We start from the raw sequence: 27,737 nt of genomic DNA on the forward strand, positions 1-27,737 counted from the left end.
TGCCCCGCCTCTTCAACGCAGGTGGATGCTTGAACTCACAAGTAATCTGTGTTCTTAGAAAGCTGTCTGTACGTGTGTTTCTTTTTTACATCTTTAGTATTTTACTCTCTCTCTCTCTTTCTCTCTCTCTCTCTCTCTATATATATATATATATATACACACACACACACAACATTTCTATATTTTATTATTTCATAAGAAATAAGTCGTTCTTAAAAATCATTAGAAAGAAATAACCCCAAATAGAAAGGACCCATTTATACCTTTTGCACAGTGCGTCAATAAAAATATCACAAATGTTCACATTTTATTGCATTTTTGTTCAGCTTTTTAGAAATCGTGCATGTTTTTTGAAAAAATGATTAATGTTCACTCACATGTATTAAAGGTTAAACTAAAGCATTTTAGTACTTTTTAATTATAAGAAGAAAATTGTATAAAAAAAATGAAATCAGCGTGGATACAAATATTTAATTTTTAACTACCCAATTTTAAAAAAATCATTTTTATCACATACACTCTTTTGCAATGTAAAAGTAATAAAACATTAGCTATTCTATTCTAATTGTTTTAGAATTAGAAAATCTAAGTGATTATAGATCTAAAATCTAATTGTGATTATGATGTGGCCAATTTGAATGAGACTGACTCAGTATTAAATCATTTAAGCAGCCAGATGTCCATTATACTGCAGACACATGAATATGCATCCATATACGCCAGGATACAGTGCTTTCACCTACTCAGGGTGACCTATGCATATTATTATAATATATGGATAAATAAATGAATTACCACCCTGGATCTCTAGCATATCCATTTTTATAGAAAGGATCCATTTATGTATGCTTATGGGTATGCTGTGGTGATACTGATTCTCATCCAAACAATGACATTCTGGATGGATGGATGCACCAGACAGAGAACGAAAAAGAGAAAGTTTTACTGAATATTATAAAAAAGTATCACCTGTAGCTGTAGGGTCTATATAGAGGATCAGAACTGCTGAATATTCTACATTAGAAAGTAAAAAAAATAGATACAATAACTGCATAATTGTATAAATCTTTAATTTACAATGTGTGTGACTTTATGATACAAATTGAACTAGTCTTCTCACTTGTCCTTATAGTGTAAAAGACAGAAAAACAAAATTAACATTTGGTAAATAAGTTACTCGCGCATGATGATTGGACAGGTCAGTCTGTTTACTACTGTAGCACTACCCTGACAGAGCAACAAAAGGAGATCCAACTGAATTCCTAAATTGGACAGCTCTTCTATCCAAGGTCATGGCTGCTGTATCCCAAAATAACCTGGAGCGTGGAAGCATCCAAAGTATAGCACTTTGTAGGGCATTATCTTTGGACACATAGACAGGAGCTCTGTTCTTGAAAACGTGTCAAAACCAAGACTAAGGACTTGTTGGAAGTCAGTTTGTCAGAGTTTTGAACCCTCTTATCCAGACGACCCTCATTATAGGAGTTCTTTTCACTTCAGAAAGCATTTATATGTACTAATATACAGTTTTAAAAGAATAGTTCACCCAAAATTGAAATTTGCTAAAAAATTTACTCACCCTTAGGCCATCCAAGGCGTAGATGAGTTGGTCTCTTCATTGGAACAGATTTGGAGAAATTTCTCTCAGCAATGGATCTGCAGTGAATGGGTGCCATCAGAATGACAATCCAAACAGCTGATAAAAACCACATGATTCACATGACTCCAGTTTATTAATTAGTGTCTTGTGAAGTGAAAAGATGTGTTTGTAACAAATACAATCAATAACACATTTGTTTAAAACAAATACAACATTCTAACGTCAATCCGTTGTCTCTGACTAAAATACTAGTCCTCTAATCAATAATACTGCTTGCTCCAGTGAAAAAGTCATGTTGTCTGGAGAGAATAAAAATATGCACAGATCAAAGCTAAAATAGTTAAAATAGTTTTAAACAAATATGTTGCTGGATTTTGATGTAAGAGGACAACAGGTAGGGGACTTTTTCACTGAAGGAAGTGTTATTATGGACTTCTATTTTGGATTATTGTGATGTTTTTTTATCAGCTGTTTGGATGCTCATTCTGACGGCACCCATTAACTGTTGGTTAGCAAGTTATGAGATAAGATGTTATGCAAATTTTCTCTGCATCTGTTCAGATGAAGAAACAAACTCATTTACTTCTTGGATGGCCTGGGTGAGTAATGTTTCAGCAAATTTTTATTTATGTTTGAACTATTCCTTTAACATACAAATGAATATATATATATATACAATTGTACATATACAATAATGTATGCAATGATTTATGTAATTCATATATCAATGACCAGAAAGTCAAGTTTTACGAGGGCATCACAGAACCAGCATATCCTTGCCAACATCCTGGATGATGTGCCCAATAGGTGCCTGACTCTGAGCCTTGAGGTAGCACTGCTTCTTGCACTCCAACAGCGTCTGCAGGTCCTTCCACATCTTCATCTGTCTCATATTGGTCTCCTGGTTCTCTCGCACCTGCTTTACCTGCTGACGTAGAGCCTGCAAACCCAGAGACACAATGTTCATCGGCTTTAAAAACCTGCCTAGTGCTACATGTTCCGACTCCCATTGGAGATAAAATCAATCATTTACATACAGTACAGACCAAAAGTTTGGACACACCTTCTCATTCAAAGAGTTTTCTTTATTTTCATGACTATGAAAATTGTAGATTCACACTGAAGGCTTCAAAACTATGAATTAACACATGTGGAATTATATATGGAATTATATACACAACAAAAAAGTGTGAAACAACTGAAAATATGTCATATTCTAGGTTCTTCAAAGTAGCCACCTTTGGCTTTGATTACTGCTTTGCACACTCTTGGCATTCTCTTGATGAGCTTCAAGAGGTAGTCACCTGAAATGGTCTTCCAACAGTCTTGAAGGAGTTCCCCGAGAGATGCTTAGCACTTGTTGGCCCTTTTGCCTTCTGTCTACAGTCCAGCTCACCCTTAAACCATCTCGATTGGGTTCAGGTCCAGTGACTGTGGAGGCCAGGTCATCTGGCGCAGCACCCAATCACTGTCCTTCTTGGTCAAATAGCCCTTGATGCCTTCAGTGTGACTCTACAATTTTCATAGTCATGAAAATAAAGAAAACTCTTTGAATGTGAAGGTGTATTCAGATCCAACTCCTCCCACCTTACTGTATATATAATGTACCTAAACCCACCCATCTCCACCCCTAAACTTACCAATCTCCACCCGTTAGATGTGGATCCAACCACGCCCCCTGGATCTTGTGTTCTGAAGTGAGGGGCTACTGAAAAAATTACCCATGATACCTTATCCGAATCTCAAATTCTTGCTGAGACATTACATTTAGTGTACCCATGTGCCGGCAGTCAATGTTGGCATAATTCATGGATTCAGAAAGCTTGTAAAGTAGCAGTTATAAACAAGTTAAAGGGCAGGATGGGCAGTTATGGAAGAGTTTGGCATGCAGTCGTCCCTCCTTCCCCCATGCTGAGAGGGTGGTCCACTGGTTGTTCATCAGGGCAATGATTACACAAGCTTTGTTCAAACACTAGCATGATCACATGCACAGTTCGGCAGAAATATCACAGAGGCCAGGCCCCCCACCCAAGTTGACCCTAACATCAAGTTGACCCTGACAGATGAGATAATGACCAGTAAATGGCCTGATGGAACTAAGTTATGAGTCTGAGAGATTTGACAGATCCTCACCTTGCCCAAGGACTCCTGCTCTGCTGTGTTCGCAATGTACTTCTCTCTGTAAGGGAAGGATATACAGTGATTTCTTAATATAATACTTGCCTTTAAGAAAAAATCCACATGCTTTGTGCACTATTTCTCAAGTCTTTCAAAGCCTTATGTTATGTGCACATGAAAATTTGATCTATAGCAGGAAATAAATTATTATCTTTGAAAAAAAACTTATTATTAGTTTGTTTAACACACCAACATTTATTTTCATTGGCTGCAAAGACAAATGTTCTTATTTAATTTAAGTTGAATTTATAGCTATTTTTTTTTTACATTTCTGTTAATGTTAATGCTTGGAAAGAAAACAAATCTAACCTGACAATGGTAAAAGAACTCATGACTTATGATTACAGCAATTTGCCAATTCCTGAGTCACTCCTACTTAGGATTGAACCTGCAACCTTTGTGTTAACAGCTTAAATCCTTAACCACAAGGCTATCGCCCGCCTCCATGTTCAGCAGAAAATCTGCTAAAGTTTTCAAATGTGTAGGCTGCATGGATCAGAAATGGGTGAATAGATACTTGAAGCATAACTGAAACAAAAGACATGAAGAAAAACAACAACGGTTCTGAGCAGTAGGCAGGCAGGCGTGCTGAGAGCTGCCAGCTCAAAAGAGTCTCTCTGGGATAATTTGATTGTCAGTTCTGTGTTGTGTGCACGCCTGTCTTTTCACTGGAGCTTTTAGATTTATCTATAGCAGATATATCTCCAGTTTCTCACCTGAGAGCTGTCCTCCGCACCTGTAAGTCCATTGACTGATTGATCTTACTCTGATCTGCCGCTCTTTGCATTTGACTCTCAAAAATCTGTGACAGAGAGGCCGGGGAGGAGAGAGTGAAAGAAAACCACAGGACTAGAAATCTCTGATGTCTGAGAGGAAGATGGATTTTACCTCTCTTATGCAGTTAATGTGATGATATCGGCTTTCTTTCTGTGCCGTCTCTTCCCTAAGTACCCTCACTTCCTGTATAACATCAGAACATTAAATCATTGCCTGCTCATGTATATTCAATTTTGTTTCATGAGATGCTAAACAGTCAAGTTGACACCAAGGTTGACTATCTTTGAATTTATGAGTTGGAATTTGAACATCCACAGAATGTTGAACTTAAATCTGAACTGGACTAAGAGGAAGAATAATTGCAGTTCAAATCAGATTTAATTTATAAATATTTGAATTTACATCTACAGTTTTTTTACATACAGTTCAATCTTTGTTTAAATTAAATGAAACTGTCATTACATTATGAATGCTTCACAGCCCTGGTTGAGCCCCATCATACCTGTTCCAGCTTGGACCTGTTGCTCTCCAGTCCTACAGCACAGGTGTCATACTGAGCCTTCTTTCGCTCATACTCTGGAGCGAGCTCCTGTTTTAACAAGCAAAAACAAAAGAGAATGCAATTCTGACAGAGCTGATATGCTGATTCGCTCTTTGTAGTTGATAATGAATCTCAGTATGGGGGAGAGAAACAAATGGCTTTGTATCTTCAGTGTCTCACTTGACGCTAAACAGTCACTCACCGCGTGTTCCTGTCTCAGAGCTCTCAGGTCCTTTATCAGAGGAGACAGAGCAGACTTCTTCTGTGCTATCACTGAATTCAGCTTCTTTACCTGAAATAAACACACATCTTCATGACAGATGATGACCCGAGTGAGAATAAACAAAATGTTAAAACTAAAATTACCAATGTTATCTATCAAAAATAATGTAAAATTGTATATATATTGAAGAAGAACTGACCAATATACTAATTTTAACCTTAAAAAACGTAAACAACAGTTCTTCTTCTTATTATTATTATTATTATAATTATTATTAATGTTGAAAACAGTTGTGCTTCTTTAATTTTATGCAAACCGTGACACATTTTTTCAGACTTATTTGATGACTAAAACTTCCAAAAGAACAGAATTTATTTCAAGAGGCTTTACTGTCACCTCTGGTCAACTTAACACATTCTTGCTTAATGAAAGTATTATTATTATTATTTTAAGCTTATTGACCCCAAACTTTTGAACGGTAGTGTATCTCATAGTATAGATAATGATTAAAAATCTAATTAGCTTTAACGTTCCCCAATGTAATATGCATACTGACAGTCTCCCGAAACACCGAGCAGAACATTTGGAGGAAACAACACATTTCAAGCTGAGAGCTGTGCATCATTATCCAATCCGCCTGGCCCAGCTGACCATTTCAGACATATCGTCCAGCGTTCGTCCCTTCATCTCGTCCAGCTCGCTCTTGATAGCGGAGACTCTCTCCAGCTCTTCCTGAGTATCGCTGTAGCCCGAGATCCCCTGCTGAGCCTCCAGAGATTGCTGAACGCCAGAACACAAGAAAGCATAAATAAAACAACTGTTTATTTGCCTTGTCAATTAGATTACTAACTGAAATGTTTCTCAGTTTGATTATTTGCATATCGTAAACAATCAATGTTACTGAAAAACATTAGAACTGTGAGCTGTATAATTTCAGCCCACAGAACAAACAAGATCTGAAACATATTAGCCAAGCTTTCTCGCAAAACAATCTTATAATGAAATCAAAATCGACCCTATTTACCTACATAATAAATGTCAATGTGCATGATACATCAGAACATTGTAAAATAAAATCTTTTCATTATATATATTTCATCAAAATGTAATAACGGTCTCTGCCTCTTAAAATTACTCTTCATGTTTGCTTTTGTGACCAAGGATATTACAGGCAGCTGATAAAAACAAGTACCGTCTTACATTATATGCTAATGAATATTCTGATTATTGGATTAGAAAGTAATGATTATATTCTGATATTCTAAAATATGAAACAACAGTGAATACCGTTTTGGCCCAGGCTCGTGGAACCAACCGCAAAACGGAGGACGAAAATTCCCCTACTCAAAAAACAACAGCATGGGACGCAGACAGGGAGCAAATGCCAGGATCATAAATAGCCCGAGCTCAGCCTTTCTGCGTCAAATGGGCTTGCTGATAGAGTCCGAGACAGGGAGGGTTCAGAGGTGTGAAGTCATTTCCAGGAAGGTGCTGTAACTTTACCGTTAATGCAATTTGAATAGACAGGGACGGGTACAGGGAAGGTAGATCATATACCAGTGCGTATAAAATGTTGAAATGATATGCTGATAGACACAAGATAAAACACCAGTGATGTAAGCTGAACAAACGTGGACTTTAAGCAGGCTGCTATTTTCAATTTCAGATCCTGAATTTGAATTCGATTTGAATTAATTTACCAAACAGGATGCAGAATTGCAATCTGGATTTGAATGTAAGGAGGTGGAATTAAAATAAATTGAAGTTAAAGAAATACAGATGATTGTAATTTGAGGTAATTTGAAGTTTAGCTTAAAAAAAACACTTCTTTGAAAGCTCACAAAATATGAACATTTATAGACCTTGCGGATGGAAAGAACGACAGAATGACGAATAAATATGTGTTTACCAGCTGCTGTTGTCCAGCTGTGTGTCGTTCTCTCAGGATCTCTTCAGTCCTCTGTAGGACACCATACTCCACCTTCAGCTCAGCGATCTTCTGACGTTTCTTCTTATAAGCACTGCTCTTGCCACGCATCTTGGCCACATAACGCTTAAACTAAAAAACAGGATAAAAAAAAAACAACATATTGAAATCTTAATTAAGACATGCAAAAACGAATCCATGACAAAAATCATTAATAAAATGAAAAGGACAAAAAAGGAAAAAAGAAAAATAAGAAAAAAGAAAATAAGGAGAAAATGGACAAGAAAAAAACTGTTTAACTGTTCTGCATTTCATGCAAGTTTTCACTGTTTTTAATCTCCCTTTTGCCTTCACTAGTTAATTGTAAATGCTCCTGTGGTGTGAAAAATGAGTTTTTAAAGACCTAAGCACTCATGTAGTTTCACAATTAAGCATAGTTTAATTTTAGGTCATCAAATCCGTATGCATAATAATTATTTTTTTAAAAATTTAAAAAAAGGAAAAGTGAAATGCTGTTTAAAATCCGAAGAATCAGTGTCAGTTTAATCTTCTGTGCAATGAGAAAATGTGACATAGGATATTTCAGAAGGGATAAACACAGATCACAACACACAATGAGCCCTGGTTGAGTGACTGTGTCTCACTAATGACTACAAGCAAAGCAAAGCCACCGTCTCAAATAGGAAAATGGTAATAACATGCAGGTACATGTGCGGGGTTAAGGGATGCATTGAGGCAAAGTCAGGGGAACATTGTGGCTCTGTTTCCGGTAAAGTAAGAATCTCTAGGAGAAATCAGCTCTGAGGAATGAGTGGGTGTGAAGAAGGAGCAAACCAGTGTGCCGCTGGGACTTCTCAGTGGATCTCAACAAAAGAAACCTGAGCCTGCAGGCATGCAGCCAGAGTGACAAAAAACATCTTCATCTGGCAGCTCATTCACTCAGGCTATTCTACTGTCTGTACTGCCAATGGCTATAAATGTTGAGAGGCACCAGAGAGCAAACTCAGAAATCACACAATGCGCCGTATGTCACTTGGGGCATGCAGAGATTGTGTGAGAGAGTTTATGCTTTGTGTATTTTGGGACAGCAAGGGCAGACAAGGTTGGTGCGGTTTGGGAGGGGAGCAACAATAATACCTTTCTGTGTTCTCAGTTCCCTCATTGCAAACAACTGAAACACGTGAGCATTTAAATGCTTTATTGCAGGTTTAATATAAGTTAAACTTAACCAACAGCATTTGTCGCATAATGCTGATTACCACAAAAATAATTTCACTTTTTATCTTATATTAATTATTCAGTTGATATTTGAGTCAATTTAGAGTTTTTAAGCAGCAGACACACTAGTCTTTTTCGATACTGCACCATTTTATATGATGTTACACTCTGTGCTGTGGCATCTTTTTTAAAAGTATAAATTCAACATAAATATAAAAAACCCTAAAATATACAATCTACTAAACTTTCTGCACCACTGCAAATCTGTATCTTTAAAGTCTGTCACACTGTGATGTATTGTTCTTCTTGTCTAATGTCTATTGATCACGTCTTCATGAAATTCAAATTCATAGGTCAGAGTTCACCAAACATGAATGTTACAAAGTTCACATTTGGTGAACTCTGGCCTGAATCAATTGCATTGTACTTTAAAGCCAAAAGTATAATTCTTGTCCACGTTTTGCTCCGTCTCCCAAGCAGGCCGGTTTTTGTATCCTAGCTGACAACAGTGATACTCGGAGCATTTTAAAAGAACAAGCCGATTCCATCCATGCTCATTGTAATAAGAAAACATTATGAAAGAACTGTGTGTGCAACTGTTTGTGAGATGGAGCGGGACATGACAAAAAGTATACCTGAACCTTAAGTGTCTCACAATAGGATTTTTGCTTTTTTGAAGAAAAAAGAGGATTAGTAGAAAATAATTTTTTTAGTAATTGCCATTATACCTACAACTGCTGTTGACTGAGTTGAATTTGTATTGAACTTGGAATACCGTAATTCCTCAAATAAAAACCGGTAGTCAAATAAACAAATTTGAGAACCGAGGAGCTGATGATACTGCGCATGCGTGATTCAGCATGAAGCAGACTGACACACTGCGCGTCTGAACGGAACTGATTCTTTAGGTCATTGATTCTGAACTGATTCTGTGCTAATGTTATGATCTCTGTCCACTGGAACGCTATCGCTTTTAATTTAATTACTTATCAAACAGATGGAATTAGAGATAAAGGCATGCCTCTAATAAAAGCCTGCTTCAAATAAAAGCCTGTTACCTTCTGCAGTTCAGGTAAATAAAGGCCCCGGCTTTTATTTGAGGAATTACGGTATTCATGTAAGGGAAACACGAGGGTGTGTGTGTGGAAAAACACAAGACAGACCTACAGATCCATCTATGTATGTTCGCAAGGTCCTTCTTCTTATTAGAGATTTTTTTGCATTTTTTATACATCATAAGGTGCATTACTGCCACCAAGGAGTGTGGATCAGGATTTAATCTTTTTTTTTACTAAAATGCAAACAAATCTATATTCTCTTATCTAACTTTGCTTTCATACATTGTTTCTCATCTGGTGGGTCACAGTCAAAGAAACAACACAAAAATTAATTCTAAATGTTTTTCTGATGTGACTTTTATTTTATATATTATATATTGTAGCACACACTTTTCAATTGCACACGCAAATGCGGTGTGGCACGCTGTATATCATTTCACTAAAGCGCAAAGGAAACTACGAGCTTGCACCGTGTGAATTAAAAGTAAAGTATAAATCGCATAACTGATATTTTGTGTGTTAGCTGGGAAGGCTTTGCATAAAGGTATGATATTCATTCTATTCTATTCAGAAGCAGTTTTCATGTTTCATTAATAGTTCGTGTTAATATTGTGTTTTCACCATTTCCATAACCCAAAAACGCCATGTTATTTTCACTTTGTGTTATTTTGAATATGTTTAAATGACTGTGGTGGCTCATACCAACTTAATTGTATATAGAAAAATGGTGACACTTTAGAATAGGGAACACTTATTCCCTTTTAACTATGACTTTTCAAAAAACTTCCTTATTTGCTGCTTATTAATAGTTAGTAAGGTAGTTGTTAAGAATGTTTAGGTTCTGGGTAGAAATTCCCCGCCTCTAGTCCCTCCCTCTTAAAAGCGCAATCTGCTCTAATTGGCAAACTGACCAAGTGCATTGTGATTGGTCGAACACCGCAAGCACTCATCGGAAATGTAATGCCCCTTTCCATAATCGCGTGGATACACATAGCATCTCCCTGACATGGCTGCTTCAACACTAACTGTGGTTACTGAAACCACGCCTTCTTTCTTTGCGTGAACATTTGGAAGGCATTATGCAAATATTGCCACATAGTGATGTAGAGATGTGGGGGCGTGTTTGAATGAGCCATTTTATGGGGGCGTGGCAGAGTCTTAACTTTGATAAAGAATATATCTTTTGATTTGAGACGTTAGTCTTTGCATGTGTGTCAACAATTTTTGTGAAAGAAATTTGCTTAGCTTTTTTGTTTTGTTTTTTAAACAAATATACAGTACAGACCAAAAGTTTGGACACACCTTCTCATTCAAAGAGTTTTCCTTAGTTTTATGACTATGAAAATTGTAGATTCACACTGAAGGCATCAAAACTATGAATTAACACATGTGGAATTATATATGGAATTATATACATAACAAAAAAGTGTGAAACAACTGAAAATATGTCATATTCTAGGTTCTTCAAAGTAGCCACCTTTGGCTTTGATTACTGCTTTGCACACTCTTGGCATTCTCTTGATGAGCTTCAAGAGGTAGTCACCTGAAATGGTCTTCCAACAGTCTTGAAGGAGTTCCCCAAGAGATGCTTAGCACTTGTTGGCCCTTTTGCCTTCAGTCTGCGGTCCAGCTCACCCCTAAACCATCTCGATTGGGTTCAGGTCCGGTGACTGTGGAGGCCAGGTCATCTGGCGCAGCACCCCATCACTCTCCTTCTTGGTCAAATAGCCCTTGATGCCTTCAGTGTGACTCTACAATTTTCATAGTCATGAAAATAAAGAAAACACTTTGAATGAGAAGGTGTATCCAAACTTTTGGTCTGTACTGTATATACATAAACAAATAGGACCAGGGCTTGATGACCATGGGAAAATGTGGGTCCCAAGGCCAAACCAGTTGAGAACCACTGCTTTTAGTATTGTAATTTTTTTTTTTAAATCTTAAATTAATCAACTTTTGAATACCTTTTAAAAATGTTTGTTAACTCACAATTAATCTTATTTTTATTAAGTTTAGAAATAAGCAGAAAAATTTGGAAATCACATTTAGAAATCATAACCCTAACCCCGGGAACATGGAACTGTTTCTTTCTTTCTTTCTTTCTTTCTTTCTTTTTCTTTCTTTCTTTCTTTCTTTCTTTCTTTTTTGCCATTATCTACCTGTGATTATTTAATCTGAGTCATAGCTGGGTCTCCCACTGCTCCAAAAGCCATTCTTTCCTTCCGTTTCCTTCTACATTGTGCCTCAAGTTGACCATACTTGGTTATTGCCTATTTCAGTGGCTCAGACTTGCACATCCCTATCACATGTATAGACACATACTCTCTCCATAGTTTCAGCTATCCATCACTTGGCTGCTGCTGTTCACGGTTGGATGAGCCATGGACAGAAGTTAGTGTTATCATGGAGAGGCTGATAAAATTGTAGGAAGTCCAGAATTGGGGGAGGGATGTGGTGGCTATTTTAGCAAGGGAGATGCTCTATCTGTTCGGCCTGCAAATATCTCTGCCCAAGGCCAGCCAGAGAGTGGAATGTCTGCTTGTTAAAAAAAAAAATGCAGACAGGCAGCAAAAAGTGAGGACAGGATAGTTCACAGGTCTCAGAAACAGACACATGCCTGTTCATCACTGACAGTTACTCCGGGAAATATCCTGGGAAAAAAACATGTCAGCTCTTGCACTTGGGCCAGTGTGAGAAAGTTCGAGACAGATGACATAACTGTCACCTGCACTATTGGAGCAGTGCTGCTTAAAGGGCTAATTCACTGCTCTCAAGATGGGCTTTTAATCAAACTTGCGTGTCTATGCAGTAGAAACGTGAAAAAAATGGTTTGAAATAGGTTCTACATGACTAGAAAAAAAAGAGAAAATAGGCAGTAGTGTTCTCTTTTGCCAAAAACTTTTGATTTTGGTGCCATTCTTCTGTTGATATGGAAAGGAGTAAACAAAATGCTTGATCCTGATGGTGCAAATGTGCATCTGGCAGAATTTTCCTAACAAATAAATGGCACAAATAACAAAGAGAAGTACACACTGCTCATTTACATACACAGCTGCCACTGTATTCTTTAAGTGTACATACTATATGTTTTTATTCTTTGCAAATTTGGTTTTCTATTACACATGAAACAAGCCAATTCTGGTGATGAAGGTATATACACTGCAAAAGTATATTAATGTAACACAATAAAGCTTTAAAACAATTAATGTTGTAATATTTTTAGTTTGTGTGTCTACCCTAAAGCACTTGCAGCTGTTTCTATGTGTTGTGGATAGTGTGTGTTTGTTTTCAGAACCTCATCTCCACGGATCAGCTCCACTCCGCCCTGCTCTCGTGCCTGACTGCTCTTCATGTTCAGTTCTCTCTCCACAGCCGCCAACTCCTCACGGGCCTCCTGCAACTCCTCCACCTTGGCCTCCTTCTTACGGACTATAATAGCAGCCTAAACACACAAATTAATTATATTTAAAATGTGTTTTAAATGTATTTTAATAAATATTTGGTGGTTTATTGACGCTCACATTTTCTTAATTTAATTTTGAATATTAGAGTTTAGTTTTAGTAAGTTAAGCTATTTTTACTATATATATATATATACATCTAAAATCATGCCGGAGCACATTCAAGAAAAAAATCGGACAAACTCAAGACTATGCTGATAAACAAATGTAATGCAAAATAGAAGAATTCTCACTAGTGGTGGTTTTAGAATATGGTTTTGCATTATACTGCAATGCTTTTACATTGTTTTTATATGTAAACGTAATGAATGGACGTGATTGAAAAACACAGGAAGTAAGAAAAGTCTGCCTATTTGAAAAAAAAAAACACAACACTATGATCAGTTGACTGGGACAAAGGTCTATTATACAGTCTAGTTGTTATACAAAAATATTTGACATCAGAATGCCGCCACTGACCAATCAGAATCAAGAGAGCCGTGTAATAGGCTATGATGAATGGACATCTGGCAACTACATATGAAACAAATGCATATTGTTGTATTAGCAAATCAGAGAACATCAAACATTCTTTCAAGTTCAAAGACATGCAGGACAAGGGCATCATCTCTCCATACAGGTATGATGGCCACATGGTTACCTATACCCTGTGTTCCATTCTGGGCACGATGGGCTTCAAAGGCTTAAGGGGCAAACACTAAATCACATATTTCTCAACCCTGCATGAATAAAGTATGGGCAGAAATCTCCCTACCAAAAATAAACCCTACCTCAAGTAGGTGATGAAAGAGGGGAAAAGATATAATGGCTAACCTGCTGTCTGAACAAAGAGAGTTTATCATCCATTGGGTCATTACGCATCATCCTCTTCTCAATCAGTTGGTTGATCTCTGTGTTGGTTTCTCTGATCTATTGAACAAAAGACATTTCATTACTGTATATACACTACATTCAAAAGCAAGGTTCATTAAATAGATCAAAACATATGACATATATACATGACAGTAAAAGACATCTATAATGTTACAAAATATTTATATTCCAAATAAATGCTGTTCTTATTCATAAGAGAACCCTGAAAAAACTGTGTTCCACACTTCCTTTAAGCACCACAATGGTTTTCAATATTGATAATAAGAAATGTTTTTGAGCACCAGATCAGCATATTAAAAGGATTTCTGAAGTATCACATCTACGTGTTTTTATAACATTCTGTGTTCAGACTTTAACATTAAGATTCAAATCCATGCGCACTGACTGACCTTGTCCTCCAGCTCCCTCAGTTCTGCTTGGCCCATAGCAGGCTCAGACGCCACCTTCTGTAAATACTGCACCACCTTTCTCATGTTCTCCAGCTCTCTGGGCAGCTTCGAAGACACCATGTAGGAGTTGAACTTGATGTCCTCTTCGAGTCTCTTCATGAGGCCTGTGGTTTAAGATCACATGCATGTTACCTTTATAAATAAAAGTACAAAAAGTGTTCTCGCTATGTGCCATAACACTTGTCTATTGCAGTGAGAGTGTAATAAGAATCAGTGAACATTGTAAAGAAACTGTTGTGGAGTTCTGAAACAATGTGAGAGCACAATATATATTTACAAAGTAACAAATAAATGTACAGTGAATAAATCAAAAGCAAAATCACCATTATGTATACATAAAATATACTTTAATAATACGTTTTCATTTAAAGTTGCCTTATTATGCCATTTTTAAGGAGTTTCCTACAATAGGTTTACATGCATGCAACGTCAAAAAATACTTTCCTTTTCGCAGAATATGCATTTAATATCTGTCACGTTCGGTGTTACAGAGAACACACAGGAGAGAGAACCAATTGCGGGTATGTATTTATTAAAGGGGCAATCCAAAGAATAAACAGTCCAGGCAGGGGTCGATATCCAACAAATCCAAACATAAACAAAACACGAAGACAAGGCAAGGCAAGGCAAGATGACGGACATGAATAAACATCAACATTAAACAAGGACTCCGTGACTAAGACTCAGACAGACCAGGTATAAATACACAAAAGGATGATGGGGAAACAGGAGACAGGTGGGGAACAATCAATTACCTAAACAAGGAGGAAGGTGACCAAATAAGGAGACAGGAAGTGATAAGGTGACAGACACCGTGAGAAAGGAGGACATCTAGTGGAAACCCAGGGACACAACCCAGACACTGTGACAGAACCCCCCCTCTACGGAGCGGCTCCCAGACGCTCCACGACAGACACAAAACAGACCAGGAGGGAGGCGGACAGGTGGAGGCTCAGGGGGAGGGATGGAGGGCCAGAAAAGAAAGACATTGGAAACAGGCACCAGAAAGTAACCACAAAACAGGAAGACCAGGAGGGAGGAGGACTGGAGGAGGTTCAGGGGGAGGGATGGAGGGCCAGACTACAGAGAGGAACAGGGACAGGAGTAAATACAAAAACAACAAACAAAAAACAACATGAAGCCCCCCAGGGCGGGGCAGAAGACCACCACGTCCTTGTGGTCGAGGCCAGAGTCCTCCAGGGCGGGGCAGAAGACCACCACAACCGTGTAGTCAGGGCAAGCGCCCCCCAGGGCGGAGCAGAAGACCACCATGTCCGTGTGGTCAGAGCAGAAGCCCCCCAGGGTGGAGCAGAAGACCACCACGTCCTCGTGGTCAGAGCGGACGCCCCCCAGGGCGGAATGGAAGACCACCACGTCCGTGTGGTCAGAACGGAAGCCCCCCAGGGCGGAGCAGAGGACCACCACGTCCTCGTGGTCAGAGCGGAAGCCCCCCAGGGCGGAGCGGAGGACCACCACGTCCTCGTGGTCAGAGCGGAAGCCCCCCAGGGTGGAGCGGAGGACCACCACGTCCTCGTGGTCGATGCCAGAGTCCCCCAGGGTGGAGCGGAGGACCACCACGTCCTCGTGGTCGATGCCAGAGTCCCCCAGGGCGGAGCGGATGACCACCACCCCCCTGTGGTCGATGCCGGAGTCCAACAGGCCCGAGCAGCAGCCCACCCAGTGACTTGACTTGACTCTGAACGTCCAACGGTGACCCGCCCTGACTCTGGAAGGTCATCAGTGACTGGCCCTGACTCTGGAGAGTCCACTGGGACCTGACTCGACTCTGGACGGTCAACAGGAACTAGCCCTGACTCTAGACCGGTCTTGGGCACCGAATCGGGAACGGCATCGGGCACCGCCTCGGCCTCGGGAACGGCATCGGGCACCGCCTTGCCCTCCGGAACCGCCTCGGCCTCCGGAACAGCATCGGGCACCGCCTCGGCATCGGGCACCGCCTCGGCCTCCGGAACAGCATCGGGCACCGCCTCGGCATCGGGCACCGCCTCGGCCTCCGGAACAGCATCGGGCACCGCCTCGGCATCGGGCACCGCCTCGGCCTCCGGAACAGCATCGGGCACCGCCTCGGCATCGGGCACCGCCTCGGCCTCCGGAACAGCATCGGGCACCGCCTCGGCATCGGGCACCGCCTCGGCCTCCGGGACAGCATCGGGCACCGCCTCGGCCTCCGGGACAGCATCGGGCACCGCCTCGGCCTCCGGAACAGCATCGGGCACCGCCTCGGCTTCGGGCACCGCCTCAGCCTCCGGAACAGCATCGGGCACCGCCTCGGTCTCCGGAACAGCATCGGGCACCGCCTCGGCATCGGGCACCGCCTCGGGCACCGCCTCGGCATCGGGCACCGCCTCGGCATCGGGCACCGCCTCGGCATCGGGCACCGCCTCGGCCTCCGGAACAGCATCGGGCCCCGCCTCGGCCTCCGGAACAGCATCGGGCACCGCCTCGGCATCGGGCACCGCCTCGGCCTCCGGAACAGCATCGGGCCCCGCCTCGGCCTCCGGAACAGCATCGGGCACCGCCTCGGTCTCCGGAACAGCATCGGGCACCGCCTCGGGAACGTCCTCTGGGCCTTGAGGAACGGTAGACGCCTGTCTCCTCCTCCTCCGTCCTCTATGTTGGCGAGCCGGTGACACCTTATCTGGAGACTCAGGCGTTGAGTCGGCCATCTTGTGCTGTGGCCCCAAGCTGGCGGCCACCTTGTGCTGTGGCGCTGGGCTGGCGGCCATCTTGTGCTGTGGCGCTGGGCTGGCGGCCATCTTGTGCTGTGGCTCTGGGCTGGCGGCCATCTTGTGCTGTGGCCCTGGATTGGCGGCCATCTTGAGCAGTGGTGCTGGGCTGGGGACCGCCCCACCGGAAGAGACCGGAGTGGCTGGGGCATTCCACAGAAGCCGATGCTGCACATAGTACACAAACTCCCAGTAGTCCAGTGTCTCTAAATGTACCATCTCCTCCTGAGACACTGGATCATCCAGCCCGCCGTTGAAGTAGTCCTTCAAGGCCGCATCGTTGTATCCCATACCCTCGGCCAGGGACCAGAACACTTGTGCCAGGGCACCCACCTCATTGCCCTCTTGGCGGAGAGCGATCAGCCGGAGATACTTAGCTCTCCGCTCCGCCATCTTGGCTGGGGAACGGGAAAAAAACATACCGCTGGATCTCAGTGCGACGGAGTCCTTCTGTCACGTTCGGTGTTACAGAGAACACACAGGAGAGAGAACCAATTGCGGGTATGTATTTATTAAAGGGGCAATCCAAAGAATAAACAGTCCAGGCAGGGGTCGATATCCAACAAATCCAAACATAAACAAAACACGAAGACAAGGCAAGGCAAGGCAAGATGACGGACATGAATAAACATCAACATTAAACAAGGACTCCGTGACTAAGACTCAGACAGACCAGGTATAAATACACAAAAGGATGATGGGGAAACAGGAGACAGGTGGGGAACAATCAATTACCTAAACAAGGAGGAAGGTGACCAAATAAGGAGACAGGAAGTGATAAGGTGACAGACACCGTGAGAAAGGAGGACATCTAGTGGAAACCCAGGGACACAACCCAGACACTGTGACAATATCACCTTATTTTCCAACGACTCTCAAACAATTAGTTCTAAGCAGTTCTCAGATTCAGTCTCTCTAAATCCCTCCTACCTGTGAGCCTACTCTGCTCTGATTGGTCAGATGGCCCAGTCTGTTGTGATTGTTCTACTGCGTATAGCCCATGTCAAAAATGATATGCCCATTGCCATAGTTCTGTATTTTGAATGCTCTATAGAAAATATAAACATCTTTTATTTTATTTATCATACATAGAGGTTGTGTATTAGTGGAGCCAGCTGGTCCAAATAAACTGGGTACTGGGCATCTTTCAAGAGCAAGCATTTTGTAAATCCAGCGTTGAACTCCCTGAGATTAGAGAAGCAGTTGTCAGTAAAATGATGCGAGCACAAAAAAAAGATTGGGATTGTGCTGCTGTGGTACAGCAGAGAAAATTATTTTTAACCGCTGATTATTTGCAGCCAAGTCTTTCAGAAGTGAAAATAAAACAAATTTACTTTCATAGCATATCTTCTCGACTTGAACGAGCTACAGTGTTCGTGGCCGGCCATCGTAGAACATTATGCAAATCTGTTAGCCTGTGAAGTGTAGCAATCACGGTAGTGGAATTCAAATTACTGCCAACTTTAGTCAGTTCTTTCTTTTGGGAGACAATAACCATATTTATTGTGAACTTTTGGCTTTATAAATTTGCAGATTGTTTACATTCACATACAATGACATTACACAGTGCATGAAAGGCAATATTCAAAAATATCTTTTTTTACTTTTAAATAATCTTATTTGAGGAATCACTCACATACATTTTTTAGTATGGGTGTGAACTGGGAATCGAACCCATGACCTACGCTTGAACACCGAGTCATTCTGAGACAGGAGTCCTTAAGTATAGCAACTTACTCTCTGGCTTTTCATCTGCACCAGCTTGCTGCAAGTCTTTGAGTTGGATCTGACATCTCTGCAGTCTCTGCTCTGCCTGGAAGAGCTACAACAGAGACAAAACACAGCCTGAGCTATCAGAATGTACAGTAGACAATAACTGATTGAAAATAGGTCATGGAGCTCCAATGAGTATCTTCAGACATAAACATACGAACTGACATATTCGTGCAAATATTAAGACTGTCTGTACCTGGTTTTTTTGCTCCTGTTTCTGATGAGCAAGAGATTCTTCTCTTTCTTTTTCCACTCTTAGCTGTCTGGCCAGTTCCAGCATGCGTTGGTGGTTTGACACTGCTTCCACCTAGTGGACGAGAACATGGTTTTGAATATATATAGTATTTTTGGGATTTGAGCTTCAGAACTTCTGTGGCAATGAACATTTATTTCAGAATTTATATATATGAGTGTTCCTGTAGCTCAAATGGTAAAGCACTGTGATGTCAAACGCAAGGTTGGGGGTTCGATTCCCCGGGAACACATGATAAGTAAAAGTTGATAGCCTGAATGCACTGTAAGTCGCTTTGGATAAAAGCGTCTGCTAAATGCATAAATTGAATTTTAATTTTATATATATAAATAATTAGTAAACCTAAACCCTCTGTTTTTATTTCAGAATGCATTGGTGGTCCTTTATTTTGTGTGGATTTAAAACTGTTCATTTTTCCAATCAAGCCTTTTAAACAATGACCTCCGCAGTTTACTTTGATACTTCTCAGCAAACGTGTGCATTTGCAGGTGCGATTCCATAATTTTATTTAGTTTCATAAGCAGATTCAGTAGCACTCTGTCTTTCTTACCCTCTTTTTAAGCCGCTCCACCCTTTTTATGAGTTGGTCCTTCTCCTCCTCCATTGCTACAATGTCCTGCAGCGACACATTATTATTCTGTATATAATGTGAAACTCTACATGACCAGATGGGACTTCGGCAAGACTGGCTTTCTTACCCGTCGAATCTCAGGGGTGGAGAAACCTGAGCTCTTCAGCTGTTCACACTCTCTGTGGATGTTCTTGAATCCCTCCACCAGCTCCTCATACTATAAAAACAGCAGAATGAAAAACATCAGAATAAAGCACAAAAAAGAAACATCTGTCAATCTAAAATCAGGCAAAAATATACAAACAGAATCTAAAGGCCGTATAAAAATGGTACAAAAGAGGCTTTAGCATTCTCAACAAATGACAAAATATTTTTTTTAAGTAAGCCATCCATCCATCCATCCATCTTCTACCGCTTATCCGGGGCCGGGTCGCGGGGGCAGCAGTCTAAGCAGAGAACCCCAGACTTCCCTCTCCCTAGACACTTCCTCCAGCTCTTCTGGGGGGACACCGAGGCGTTCCCAGGCCAGCCGGGAGACATAGTCTCTCCAGCGTGTCCTAGGTCTCCCCCGGGGTCTCCTCCCAGTGGGATGTGCCCGGAACACCTTCCCGGGAAGGCGTCCAGGAGGCATCCGGAACAGATGCCCGAGCCACCTCAGCTGACCCCTCTCGATGTGGAGGAGCAGCGGCTCTACTCTGAGCTCCTCCCGGGTGACTGAGCTTCTCACCCTATCTCTAAGGGATCTCCCAGCCACCCTGCGGAGAAAGCACATTTCGGCCGCCTGTATCCGGGATCTTGTCCTTTCGGTCATGACCCAAAGCTCATGACCATAGGTGAGAGTAGGAACGTAGATTGACCGGTAAATCGAGAGCTTCGCCTTGCGGCTCAGCTCTTTCTTCACCACGACAGACCGGTACATCGACCGCATTACTGCAGAAGCTGCACCGATCCGTCTGTCAATCTCCCGTTCCATCCTTCCCTCACTCGTGAACAAGACCCCAAGATACTTAAACTCCTCCACTTGAGGCAGGAACTCTCCACCAACCTGAAGTGGGCAAGCCACCCTTTTCCGACTGAGGACCATGGCCTCGGATTTGGAGGTGCTGATTCTCATCCCAGCCGCTTCACACTCGGCTGCAAACCGTCCCAGTGCATGCTGAAGGTCCTGGCCTGATGAGGCCAACACGACAACATCATCCGCAAAGAGCAGAGACGAAATCGTGTTGTCACCAAACCTGACCCCCTCCGGCCCCTGGCTGCGCCTAGAAATTCTGTCCATAAAAATCATGAACAGAACCGACGACAAAGGGCAGCCCTGCCGGAGTCCAACACGCACCGGGAACAAGTCTGACTTACAGCTGGCAATACGAACCAAGCTCCTGCTCCGTTCGTACAGGGACCGGATAGCCCTTATCAAAGGGCCCCGGACCCCATACTCCCGGAGAACCCTCCACAGGCCGCCGCGAGGGACACAGTCGAATGCCTTCTCCAAATCCACAAAGCACATGTGGACTGGTTGGGCATACTCCCATGAACCCTCCAGCACCCTGTAGAGGGTATAGAGCTGGTCCAGTGTTCCACGGCCTGGACGAAAACCACACTGTTCCTCCTGAATCCGAGGTTCTACTATCGGCCGGATTCTCCTCTCCAGTACTCTGGCATAGGCTTTCCCAGGGAGGCTGAGAAGTGTGATCCCCCTGTAGTTGGAACACACCCTCCGGTCCCCCTTCTTAAAAAGAGGGACCACCACCCCGGTCTGCCATCCCAGAGGCACCGTCCCCGACTGCCACGCGATGCTGCAGAGGCGTGTCAGCCAAGACAGCCCCACAACATCCAGAGACTTGAGGTACTCAGGGCGGATCTCATCCACCCCCGGTGCCTTGCCACCGAGGAGTTTCTTGACTACCTCGGTGACTTCAGCTTGGGTTATGGACGAGTCCACATCTGAGCCCTCAGCCTCTGCTTCCTCAATGGAAGACGTGACAGCGGGATTGAGGAGATCCTCGAAGTATTCCTTCCACCGTCCAACGACATCCCCAGTTGAGGTCAACAGCTCCCCACCTCTACTGTAAACAGCGTTGGTAGGGCACTGCTTCCCTCTCCTGAGGCGCCGGACGGTTTGCCAGAATCTCTTCGAGGCTGACCGATAGTCCTTCTCCATGGCCTCACCGAACTCCTCCCAGGCCCGAGTTTTTGCCTCCACAACCACCCGGGCTGTAGTCCGCTTGGCCTGCCGGTACCTGTCAGCTGCCTCTGGAGTCCCACAAGCCAACCAGGCCCGATAGGACTCCTTCTTCAGCTTGACGGCATCCCTTACTTCCGGTGTCCACCACCGGGTTCGGGGATTGCCGCCTCGACAGGCACCGGAAACCTTACGGCCACAGCTCCGAGCGGCCGCTTCGACAATGGAGGTGGAGAACATGGTCCACTCGGACTCAATATCTCCAGCCTGCCTCGGGATCCGGTCGAAGCTCTGCCGGAGGTTTGGTGATGGGCTTTTTTAAGTAAGCAATCATCATTTATACAGAATAATCCATAATTAATACAAAATATACATAATTATTCATACATATTTATACATAATATATCATTTAAAATATGTTTTTTTTAATAACTCTAAATATTATATCAGCTTTTTTTACAATTTTTTGCAAGCTTATCATACAAATTTGGGAAACTGATTTGCATAATTTAATTATTTGCCAGCAATAAATGTACAAATTAAATGTTTTTCATTTAATTTCTGATAAATTACAAAAATAATGTTTATTTAGTGTGCTAAAGAAAAGAAACAGATAGAATAGAATAGAATCTAAAAACATTTTGTTGTTAATGTTTACAAGGCTCACCCTCAGGCCATCCAAGATGTAGACGAGCATGTTTCTTCATCAGAACAGATTTGGATAAATGTTTCACTTGCACACCAATGGATCCACTGCAGTGAATGTGTGCCATGAGAATGATAGTTTAAACAGCTTTTCACTACACAAGATGTTAATTGAGTCTGAATTTGTGTTGTGGATTATTGTGATGTTTTTATCAGCTGTTTGGACTTTCTTCCAAATCTGTTCCGATGAAGCAACAAACTCGTTATTTCTTAGTTGCTTGAGGTTGTGTCAGTTTTCATTTTTGGGTGAACTATTACTTTAAGCCATATGTTCAGTAGTCATACCTGGTGGTAGGTCTCAGCAATTATATCATCTTGGAGAAACTCAGCAGGAATCTCTAGTTTGACGAGGAACCTGGCCAGGTACGCTCTCTTCTTCAGCTCAGGAATCCTCTGTAACAGCCAGTGCAAGATGGGGTGCACCACAGGCTTACTGCCCATCACCAAACCCTGACGAAAACTGCTTCTGTCGATAAATACACATTTCAAACATATCTGAAACACTTAAATGTACAAAAGTAAAACTTTTTAATCAATTTAATCTTTCTGTTAGGATAGCAGAAAACAAACTTGGCTCCCATATATATGGCAACCATATAAGATTTTGCACTGATTCTGTCTTACGCTTCAGACATTCCTCCAGGAGGTTTGTATTTTATGGAGATAAATCAGTAGCTAAACTCGAGAGGTTGAAGATCTGAATGTGAGAACTTGTCATATTAATATTTGTATTTGTAAGTTAAAATTTACACTCACAGCTCTGATGTGAAAAGCTGAATCTTTCAATTTGCACACACAGACAATGATCAAAACACCCGTGTTTTGAATTGGAAGTTGTAGATTAATAGTCACAAATGTGTAGAATGACATTCACACAAAGAAAATGACATACACACATGTTTACGACATATTTACTTTTGCACTTTACTTCAGTTTCGCTGCACAACGTCAAGTCGGCACTTACAACCTCTCAGATCTGGAAGTACAAGTTCAAATCCTAGTAGAGTTGTGACGTTCGCGAACGAACCGATTCTTTTGAACGGCTCATAAACATGAACGATGGGAGCCGAGTCGCGGCTGGAAGGGAGCCGTTCTTTCTGTCGTTCTTTTATCCTATGCGTTTCACACAGATGCACACAAATGAGCTCCTCCGCGAGACAGAACAGTTATAGGGGGAGGGGCGCACCCAGCGCAGGCCAACCCTTTATAGCGTGATGATATTAGTTATTAGTTGTGCACGCATCCTTCACGTGACTACTCCAGTGGAAAAAAAACCTGCATGCCTCTGTCATTGGGTAGGAGCGTTGAAAAAAAGCTGTTTTGCACAGACATTCATTGCAGCCCACTTTGTTATTGTTCATTGACTTGAAGTGGCTGATGTCCTATTTGCAAAGTTTACAGTAGTATGTAGACATTTCCATTTTATTTATTCTAATTTTATGTTTTCTATCAAAATGTTCTTGTGTGATAACAATGTTCTTGTGTGGAAGTGTTTGTAGTAAAAGCTGTTTTGCACAGAAATTCATTGCAGCTGGCTTTGTTTTTGATGTTTATTCGTGAGTAGGTATTGTATGAATAACATAAGTCAACGTAGCTTTACACACACACACTTTGTACTAAAGGTAAATCCAAAATAGTGATGTCACTGTCTAAGCAGAGGGATTTGTGCAACCCTATGGAATATAGTCCACACATGACAAATGAGGTAATAATCAATATTTCAGAATAATTCAAACTCAGATATTGGTGTGTGATATCTGAGTTTTAATTATTTGGCTACAAATCTCACCTCATCATTCCTCCCAGTGATTATTTCCAGGATAAACTGAGATGCCTCCAAGCTGGCTTCTTAAAACTGACTAAATATTTAAAAGAGCCAAAAGAGCCGTTCTTTTGAACGGCTCTTTGAAAGGAACGGATCGCGAAGATCCGGTGTTCTGTCGATTTGTGCTGCCTTGTCGAAAAATGCTACCTCCCATTAAAACCAATGGTAGCATAATTCGATAGCGAAAAGTGTTACCTATCAGATTTTGCTTCATGCATGATATTAATAAGGTGTGAGGCTTTATTAACATGTACACCTACCCCAACCCTAAACCTACCCTTACAGTATGATAAATACAGTGTTGGTAGCATAATCTGATAGGTAGCATTATTTGTCAGAACACCTGATCCCCTCAAAGAGCCATAAATCCCATCACTAAATCCTAGCGCTCTGACTTTTGCTACTCTTTTTGCGGTATTCTGTTGCAAAACTCACTTGTGCACTTGTATATGCAGATGTGAGAGAGGAGAGCTGGGGGCGGGGCTTTGGTGCGAATGAGAACATTTTATTGGTCGATGCCCGACCAATGAACAACGCCAATTGTTTTCACTGAATATCCTTAGCTTTGACAGGATTTTAAGACACTGCATTCATTTTGCCATTCAGGTATTATCTAGTAGACAAATGCAACATATTGCAACATAATGCAACATATTTTATATGTATATCCCACTGCATATTGCAGAGTAAACTCGCTGTACTTTGCTTTGCTTTGATCTCACCGGCACGCGGTCACGTGGTTCATGGAGCTATCAATAGTACTAAACTAAACGTTTTGTCAATATGCTTGAAATGTATTAATTGGGACAGACAGTAGTTTCATTATATTTGCAGCGATTTTCTAGTAATTTGTAACACTTAAAGTGCATTGATTATGCATGGATAACTACGTTGACTAATGACTTGCGTTACAATAGCATTTTATACTGGAAAATGTAACAGCATTATGTTCTCATACTCCTCCTTAGCAGTTAAATGTGACTAAACAATTAAGTGTAACTTTTAACCAATAAAATAACTGTACTACATGTTAACTCAGTCCTGTTTAGTTAATTTGAAGAGATCATGGTACTAAATAATATGCGCAATAATTATGATCCATGAATGACCATTTGAAATATAACATTTTGTAATATGGTTATAATTTATACTACAATAACTAGTATTTAGGTTTAAATTCCAGTGCAAAGAGGCACGCTTTAAATTAGAGGCATTTGGTGGCCAGAAAGATAATATTCATATGCAATTCCATTGCTTAAACACTAGATGGCCTTGTTGATGTTTAATAAATACATGTATTTAGCTCTACTAGTTGCTCAAAACAGTATTTCTGGTCATAAGTGCTTATTTTTTAGGTTTTGCTGTTTAATGTACATTTAGACATTATTAAACACTCGATTTTTATTTTAAAAAAATTTATAATAATAATGTTGCATTTAAAAAGATTCATCACTGACAAGAAAATTAGGGATTTAACTCAATGAAGATGTTAAATTATTTTTACAAAACATAAAAATAATAAAAACAGCATTATATTGCAACTCTGGTACAGTGATATGCAGTGGGATATACATATAAAATATGTTGCATTATTTGTCTACCAGATAATACCTGAATGGCAAAATGAATGCAGTGTCTTAAAATCCTGTCAAAGCTAAGGATATTCAGTGAAAACAATTGGCGTTGTTCATTGGTCGGGCATCGACCAATAAAATGTTCTCATTCGCACCAAAGCCTCGCCCCCAGCTCTCCTCTCTCACATCTGCATATACAAGTGCACAAGTGAGTTTTGCAACAGAATACCGCAAAAAGAGTAGCAAAAGTCAGAGCGCTAGGATTTGAACTTGTACTTCCAGATCTGAGAGGTTGTAAGTGCCGACTTGACGTTGTGCAGCGAAACTGAAGTAAAGTGCAAAAGTAAATATGTCGTAAACATGTGTGTATGTCATTTTCTTTGTGTGAATGTCATTCTACACATTTGTAACTATTAATCTACAACTTCCAATTCAAAACACGGGTGTTTTGATCATTGTCTGTGTGTGCAAATTGAAAGATTCAACTCTTCACATCAGAGCCATGAGTGTAAATTTTAACTTACAAATACAAATATTAATATGACAAGTTCTCACATTCAGATCTTCAACCTCTCGAGTTTTGCTACTGATTTACCTTTATAGTATTTCAGCATCCCCAGAAGAGTAAACATTCTCTTAGCTGTCTGCTCAGGCATTTCCTCACGTATATCAATGACTTGCTGAAACAAAAAATGCATGGATAGATAAAGAGACAAGATAAAGTGTTAAAAACAGCCTATTAGTGGGAACACACTTACAATATACAGTACAAATAAAACTGACAGATAAGGTCTGTATAGCAAACCAGCCTCTCAAATATAATATAGATTATAAAAAGCAGATGACAGATGCCGACACAAAGAATACAGTTATATACTGTTATGTTAATTAACTGATATTGTGCACCAATAAGTTAATAATAAAGACGATTTCTGACTTACCTTTGGATCGATTTCAGCCAGAACATCGTTTAAAGTCTGCAGTAACTGCATCGGCTCCAGAGAGTCGAATGTTATGAGATTGAAGTTTTTCTTAAAAGGCTCCCTGTTTAGCTGTTCAACGAAAAATTTCAGCTGTTCGCTCATCTTTAAGGCTTTGTGGGTTTCAAACCAAAGAAAAAAAATCTCACTAGTTTGCGATGCTTTGAAAAATACTTTTTTCCAACTAACTTAACGTTAGCTAATTGTCGAGCTGATAATCGGAGAACGGTTCTCTGTCGCAGAATTTTTTTAATTAGATTTTAGCTAAAGGAAAATGATAAATAACCGGGATACGTTATGTAACTGCGTGTACCGCGAACACATAAACAAATTCTGCCTGGGAACCGTTGCCACCATAGACATGTATAGAAAGGCTAGATGGCTCAAGGCGGAGTCAGCTGTGTCGTCACTTGGCGGCCATCTTAGGTCAGGAAACTGCGCTGCTGCTCCCTGCTGCTGTGGACGGAAGGTGAGTGACATACGCCAACTAAAATGCTCGTAACTTGCTGAATTCTTGACGGATTTACAAACGGTTTGGTTTATTACAAACCTTATTAACGTGGCTATGATTTGTGCTGATGCCGATGTTTAAATTGTAGCTTCACGTTTTGAGAAACGCTTAACATTGCAGCGTAGCTGTGTGTTTCATGGCTGCCCTCTACTCTAAAGTGATCCCACAGTCGACATTTTCAATTATTAACAGGTTTCCTGAGACCAACAACGTTTCTTGACAACCTAATCTTTTGTCTAAATGTCATTTTGTGGATGTGGTTGTATTTATTTGCTGGCTAGCAGTGAAGAGGTCGTAAGTGAGTCACCAAG

At 41.2% G+C, this 27,737-nt stretch overlaps 1 protein-coding gene across 2 annotated transcripts; it reads right to left on the reverse strand.

The window, feature by feature from the left end:
- Positions 1–1,049: 1,049 nt before the first annotated feature.
- LOC132114838 (intraflagellar transport protein 81 homolog) lies at positions 1,050–27,173 on the reverse strand. 2 transcript variants are annotated; one of them, XM_059523189.1, is made up of 19 exons: positions 26,877–27,173; positions 26,538–26,615; positions 23,161–23,186; positions 22,822–22,999; positions 19,777–19,866; positions 19,629–19,694; positions 19,022–19,132; positions 18,790–18,874; positions 14,246–14,409; positions 13,797–13,892; positions 12,818–12,964; positions 7,229–7,378; positions 5,971–6,099; positions 5,299–5,388; positions 5,058–5,144; positions 4,667–4,738; positions 4,495–4,580; positions 3,734–3,779; positions 1,050–2,540 (listed from the first exon to the last, which is right to left on the reverse strand). In XM_059523189.1, the coding sequence occupies exons 1-19, from the start codon at positions 27,018–27,020 to the stop codon at positions 2,358–2,360; spliced, it is 2,028 nt and encodes a 675-aa protein (XP_059379172.1). In that variant the 5' UTR covers positions 27,021–27,173; the 3' UTR covers positions 1,050–2,357. The 2 variants fall into 2 exon arrangements, with proteins under 2 accessions (XP_059379172.1, XP_059379171.1); XM_059523188.1 differs by having other exon boundaries at positions 22,822–23,002.
- Positions 27,174–27,737: the final 564 nt, after the last annotated feature.

The sequence above is a fragment of the Carassius carassius genome, chromosome 34, assembly GCF_963082965.1.
Source record: "Carassius carassius chromosome 34, fCarCar2.1, whole genome shotgun sequence".
Classification (NCBI taxonomy): domain Eukaryota; kingdom Metazoa; phylum Chordata; class Actinopteri; order Cypriniformes; family Cyprinidae; genus Carassius; species Carassius carassius.

Bases quoted from the DNA above. Each gene is read 5' to 3' on its own strand.
- LOC132114838 (XM_059523188.1), bottom strand. From the start codon at position 27,020: ATGAGCGAACAGCTGAAATTTTTCGTTGAACAGCTAAACAGGGAGCCT. The intron at 19,133-19,628 runs GTAAGAAAGACA...CTCGTCCACTAG, and splicing joins TGGAGCGGCTTAAAAAGAGG to GTGGAAGCAGTGTCAAACCA. The intron at 18,875-19,021 runs GTACAGACAGTC...TCTCTGTTGTAG, and splicing joins AACAGGAGCAAAAAAACCAG to CTCTTCCAGGCAGAGCAGAG.